This window comes from Venturia canescens, chromosome 5 (genome assembly GCF_019457755.1).
Source record: "Venturia canescens isolate UGA chromosome 5, ASM1945775v1, whole genome shotgun sequence".
Lineage (NCBI taxonomy): Eukaryota > Metazoa > Arthropoda > Insecta > Hymenoptera > Ichneumonidae > Venturia > Venturia canescens.
Genome location: NC_057425.1, coordinates 16945554 through 16951875, shown reverse-complemented (window position 1 = coordinate 16951875; position 6322 = coordinate 16945554). Strand labels below are relative to the sequence as shown.

The following is a 6322-nucleotide window of genomic DNA, read 5'->3' as shown; positions in this document are numbered from 1 at the left end:
AAATTTGGAAGTATACATTCATTTATAACGTTATTATGCTTCTATAAACGCGATAAAAAAAAACAGCAAAACAAGGTCGCCAAAAGAACCATTGCCCGTATATATATAAATAAAAAACATTTTGCACATTAAATATGTTGAAGCTTCCAAAATAACTCCCTAGTTTGTATTGCTATGACGGCAGTTTTTACTTCTCACTTCTTCCAGCGAACGAATTTCATTCGGCATAACTAACCTAAATCGCATTTCAATAAATTTTTAACCGGATTCTCCCGTACAGTTTCGTTTTTTTATGATTGATTTTTATTTGATTTAAATGAAAAGTGATGGGCCGGACAAGTACTTTTAACTCATATTTAAACATAATTTCTATCGATCCAATCGACGTCGAATATTGTGAATAATATCAGTAGCTCCTGAAAGTCTGAAAAAAATCGATTGTCTCTGCCATCATAGAGTAAGAAATGACTAGCTTGCATGTGATTTTTTTGGATTTAAAAGCTTCTTAAAACAGTTCCATGATGTTGAAATTTGGAGTTACTCATAAATTACTTGTCCTTCGATTGATATCATAAATTTTAGTGCTGCACGTAACTCAAATGGTAACTTTTTTCAATTTATTAGAAAATACTTGGCCTCGAATTGATATAATAAATTTTAATGCTGCACGTAAATTAGATGGAATTTTTTTTAGTTGATTTAGCCCTTCGAATCAAATAAGAAGAATGAGGCATCGGTTTCCAAAATGATTTCAAGCGCGATTTTTCGGTTTTTATTTTTTACTTGTTATTTGATTCTTTTAACACTTTAAAAAAGAGATAAAGTTTAGTTTTTTTTAAAGATGATGCTTTTTCAAGATTTGTGAAATTTTTTTCGAATTGTTCTGTATTTTTTTTATAAAATAATTTTTTTGCCCATTTTTTATAAAAATTTTGTTTTAAAGTTTTTTTCATGGATGGAATTATCAACAAACGAGGAACCATCAATGTACTTGTCCCAACCTTTTTTTTCCTAGGGGAAGTTTATGGTTTGATATCACGTCTTTTTTCTTAAAAGTTCCTTATTTATGTTCAGTTGACTATAGGATATTAGTTTAAATTTCTATGAATTATTTATGATTTTCGTCTTATAACGTTGGTTTTCACGATAAAAGACCTATTTTTCGTCAAAATTGTACTGGACATATTTCGTCACAGGTCTGTCCTCGGACTTCGGCGATTTTTTCCCTTGTACTCTAATGTTTTGTCAATTAGGAACCCAAGAGCACGGCCGCAAGCGGGTTGGAGGCCGGGATATGATTTTCGGCTTATAGCGTAGGTTTCCACGAAAAAAGACCTATTTTTCGTAAAAATTGAACTGAAAATATTTCGTCACAGGTCTGGACTTCCGTTTCCGGCGACAGTGGAGAGTGTGAAAAATAAGTGACGGTGCGGGAAAATAAAGGAAAAGGGGAGCGAGGAGATTGGGCGGGACGAAGTGCAAGAGTGCGTAAGGTGGTAAAAAAGGCGAGGAGAGTGGGAGAAAATAAAATAGGGGACGAAGCGGCCGGGGAAAAGAATAGCAGAGGTGAAAGAGGGCGACAGAAGGGAGGAATTGGAGGTTAGGAAGAGCAGAAGGATAGGAAGTGAGAGTAGAGCAACTAGCGGGGAAATTAAAAGGCTGGCAGGAAAGGTAAGGATAAGGAGGAAAGGTGGGCGATAAGGTAGAAGCAGACGAGACAGGTGGATAAAACAGGAAGAGGTAGGTAAGGAGGAAAGTGGGAATCGACGAAGGAAAGGACGGCAAAGGAGAAAGAGTGGATTAGGAAGGAAGAAGGAATGGGGGACGAAGCGAGGGCAAAGAGAGAAGTAGAGGGGAAAAGAAAAGGTAGACCGCTCAAGGCGGTGGCGCTGTCAAGGGAGAGAACGTATAGCGAGGGAAACTTGAAGGAGCTATTCGCGGGAAAGAGGAAAGCAGGGGGAAGTGACGAAAAAGAGGAAGAGGAGAGGGTGGAGGAATGGAGGGACGCGTTCAAGAAGAGCAAGGTGGTGCAACGCTCACCGGAGAAAGGAGGAGGTAGGGAAGAAATGTGGAGGGTAATGGCAGAAAAGATTGGGGAGGCAGTGGAGAGAGAAGTGGAAAAGGTGGAAAGAAGGGTGGAGGAGATGGCGAAAGGGTTTGAGAGGAAGGTAGAGGAGTTAGTAAAGGAGGCGAGGAGAGAGAGGGAGGAGTTGATGAGGAGGTGGGAGGAGGATAAAGGGAGGATGATGGAGAGGATAGAGGGGTTGGAAGGGAGGATGAAGGGAGTGGAAGAGGGGGTCAAAGAAGACAGGAGCGGGGGGGTAAGGGGACAGGTAGAAGAGCCGAGGATGGAGGGTGTAGAGAGAAAAGTGAGGGAAATGGACATAAGGCTAGACAAAAATGAGAGAGAGAAAAGAAGAAGTAATGTCTTGGTGAAAGGGGTAAAAATGAGGGAGGGGGAGGATTGGGAGGGGGAAATTGTGAGGATCTGGAACAAGATGGGGATAAAAGGAGGGGTGAAAGGGCGGAGGAGGGTTGGCGGGGTGAGCAGAGAGGGAAGAGGGATGGTGATAGTGGAGCTGGAAGGGATAGAGAGTAAGGCGCAAGTAATGAAGGCCAAGTGGAAGCTGAAGGGCGAGAAGGAGAGGGTGGAGGACGATCTGACACAGATGGAGAGAAGGGAAAGAGAGTGAGGGTAGGATACATGAAGATGTGGGTAGAGGGCGAATTGAGAACGTGGGATGAGGTGGCAGAGGGTTGGTGAGAGACGGAGGGAAACGAGTAAGGGAAGAGGCAGAGGGGGATAAGAAGGGGATAAAGAGGGGGGAATATGGGCAAGAGGTAGGACGAGGGAGGATAAAAGGGAAAGGGAAAGAATGCGTTAAAAAGATAGGATTTTGGAATGTGGCGGGAGTAAAAAACAAGGACAAGGAGTTCTGGGAGGGGTTAAGGAACTGGGATGTTGTGGTGTTAATTGAGACGTGGGTGGATAGGAAGGGGTGGGATGGGATCAAGGAGCAGTGGAAAAAAGGCTACAGATGGGAGGTACAGGACGCGAGGAGAAGTAGGGGAAGAGGCAGGGCAAAGGGGGGCATGGTAATGGGAGTGAAAGAGGGGCTGGAAGTGGGGGAAGTAGAGAAAGGGGTGGAGGGTTGGATGGAGAAGAAAGTGAAGATGGGGAGGCACTGGTGGTGGGTGGTAGGGGTGTACGTGAATGGGGATTTAGAAGAGAAAACGGAAATGATGAAGAAATGGATGGAGGAGGAGGGAAGGGAGGAAAGAGTAATAATAGGGGGGACTTCAATGTAAGAACGGGGACAGAAGGGGGAGGGTGGAGCTGGGAGGGGGATTTACTGGTGGAAGGAGGGAGGAGGTCGAAGGATAAGACAGTGACGAAAGAGGGGAGAAAGTGGTCCCGATTATTGAAGGAAGAAGGGTGGGAGATTCTAAATGGGGGAGTGAAGGGCGACGAGGAGGGGGAATGGACATACGTAGGGGGCAGGGGGAGATCGGTGATAGATTATGTGGTGGTAGGTGAAAAGGTGCGGGACAAAGTAGAGAGACTAGAGGTGGAGGGCAAAGTGGATTCGGATCATATGCCGGTGGTGCTGTGGCTGAGGGTGGGCTGGGGAGGTGAGAAAAGGAAGGGGGGAGGAGGAAAGAGGCATGAAAGAGGAGTGTGGACGGTAGAAGGAGTGCAGAAGTTTAAGGAAGAGTTTGGAGACTGGAGATGGGGGGACCAAGGTGTCGAGGAGGGGTGGAAGGAGTTTGGAAGTAGAATAAAAACGGCGGTGGAGAATGTGGGTAAGGGGAGAAGAAGGGAACAGATGAAGGAGTGGTGGGATGAGGAGTGCAGGGAAGGGAAGGAGAGGTGTAAAAGAGAACTGCGCGAGTGGAGGAAGGATGCAAAGGATAATGGCAGGTACCTAGAGGAAAAGAGGAATTATAGAAGACTGTGCGAAGGTAAGAAAAAAGAGGAGGCGAGGAGATGGGAGGAGGAGATAAATGGGATAAGGACGGAAGGGCAAGCATGGGAGGTGATTAATAGGGGGAGGAAAAGAAGGAAAGGGCTTAATAAGGGGATAAGGCTGGCGGAATGGAATGAGTACTTCAGAGGCGTGTTAGGGGGGGTTGAAGAGAGGTGGGTAGGGGGATCGGAGAGACGGGCGGAGACGGATGGGGAAGAGGAGTTGACGAGGCAGGAGGTGCAGAAGGTGGCGAGGGAACTGAAGGACAGAAAGGCGATGGGGGAGGACGGGGTGCCGAGTGAGGTGTGGAGGTATGGAGGGGAAAACGTGGCGGAAAGTCTGTGGAGGATGTGCTGGAAGGTGTGGGAAGGGGAGGGATGGCCAGATGGATGGAAACAAGGGATAGTGGTGCCGGTGGTGAAAAAAGGGGAAGGGGAGAAGGTGGAGGAATACCGGGGGGTGACACTGACGCAGACAGCGTATAAGGTGTACACCGGAGTACTGAGGAACAGGATGAAGAAGGAGGTGGAAGAGAGGAGGATGTTACCGCCGAGTCAAGCGGGGTTTAGGGAGGGGATGGGCACGATGGACAACATTTATGTGTTGAATTATATTGTCAACAGAGAGATAAGGCGGGGAAACAGGTTGATATTGCTGTTTGTGGACTTGAGGGCAGCGTTTGACTCGGTGGACAGGGAGAAGCTGGCGGAGAGTTTGAGGAGTAGAGGAGTGAGAGAGGGACTGGTGGAGAGATGTGAAGAGGTGTTGAAGGAGACGGTAGGGAGGGTGAAAGCGGGGGAGGAAGTCGGGGAGAAATTTTGGACGGTGAAGGGGGTTAGACAGGGGTGCCCGTTGAGCCCGTTACTCTTCGTGCTGATGCTGGCGGACCTAGATGAAGAATTGGCTAGGGGGTGCTGGGGAGGGATTGAGCTGGACGGGGGAGGGAAGGTGTATTCTTTGGCGTACGCGGATGATCTGGTGCTGTTGGCGAAGGGAGAGGAGGAAATGAAGGGGATGATAGGGAAGTTCGAAAAGTACATAGAGAAGAAGGGCCTAGAGGTTAACACGGAAAAAACAAAGGTGATGAGATGTAAAGTAGGGGGAGGCAGGAAGAGGAAAGGAAAATGGTGGTGGATGGGAAAGGAGATAGAGGAGGTGGTGAGGTATAAGTACTTAGGGTATGTGGTGAGGGCGGATGGGGATCAAAAGGATCAGGTGGAGGAAAGGGTGGGGAAGGCAGCAAAGGCGATGGGACAGGTGTGGGGGATCGGGAAAAGGAAGTTCGGGAAGGACTGGGGAAGGAGGTTGTGGCTGTTCGACAAGTTGGTGTGGCCGGTGATGAGCTATGGGGTGGAAATTTGGGGTTGGAAAGAGAGGGAAACGGTGGAACGGGTACACGAGCGGTTTATGAGGTGGGTGCTGGGGGTGTCGAGAAGGGTACCGGGATATCAGCTGAGGGAAGAGCTGCAGAGGGATGCGCTGAGGGGAAGGGCAGGGATGAGGGCTTGGGCGTATGAGAGGAAACTGGAAGAAGGAAGAGGGGGAGAGCTAGCAAGAAGGTGTAGGGCAGAGATGAGGAAGAGGGCGCGAACAAATGCATGGTGTGGAGGATGGGAGGAGGAGAGGAGGGAGTTTTATGAGAGAAAGGGTTGGAGCGCAGAGGAAGTGGAGAGGAGGTGGATGGAGGGGGAAATGAGAGGAGAGGAATTAGTCATGGGGGAAAGGAGAGGGCAAGACGAAGAAAGGTGGAGAAAAGTAGTAGAGGCGAAGGGAAATAAGGAGTATAAGTTCGTGAAAGGGAGGGGGGTACCGGGATACCTGAAGAAGGGATGGGAGGAGGGGAGATGGCAGAGGATGGCGAGGTTTAGGCTGGGGGAAGAAATGAGAGGGACTTTGTATTGGGAGGTGGCGGAGAAAAGGCTCTGCAGGAAGTGTGGGGCAGAGGAAGAGACGTGGGAACATGTCTGGGAAGAGTGCACAGGATGGGGCAAGGAGAAGGGATGGCAGGACATGAGGGAGAAGGTGCTGGGAGACGAAGGGGACGGTGAGGAATGGCTGGAGAAGATAGAAAAATGGAGGGAAGTTTAGAGAAAGTGCGGCGGAAACGGAAGTCGAGGCGTGAATGTCGAGGTGTGTATGGAGGAATGAATGGAGGATGAAGTATGAAGGGGAGCGACTGGCTCCCTCTCTCTCTCTCTCTCGGTCTCGGGCGGAGGCTTGGCAATGGCGAATGATAAAAGTAGATAGAATAAGATAGTGTTAAGGAATGAGGATGGAAGTGGCGAAAATGTGAGCGGAGCGGGAGTCCGCACTGTACCCCGCATAGGGAAAATAAACAGTTATATATATATTTC

General features: G+C 48.3%; 1 protein-coding gene across 1 annotated transcript; it reads left to right on the top strand.

Annotated features, from left to right (window-relative positions):
• The first annotated feature begins 3251 nt into the window (after nucleotides 1-3251).
• LOC122410989 (uncharacterized) lies at nucleotides 3252-6056 on the top strand. Its single transcript, XM_043419497.1, has one exon. It carries the CDS (start codon nucleotides 3252-3254, stop codon nucleotides 6054-6056), a length of 2805 nt encoding a protein of 934 aa, XP_043275432.1.
• Nucleotides 6057-6322: the final 266 nt, after the last annotated feature.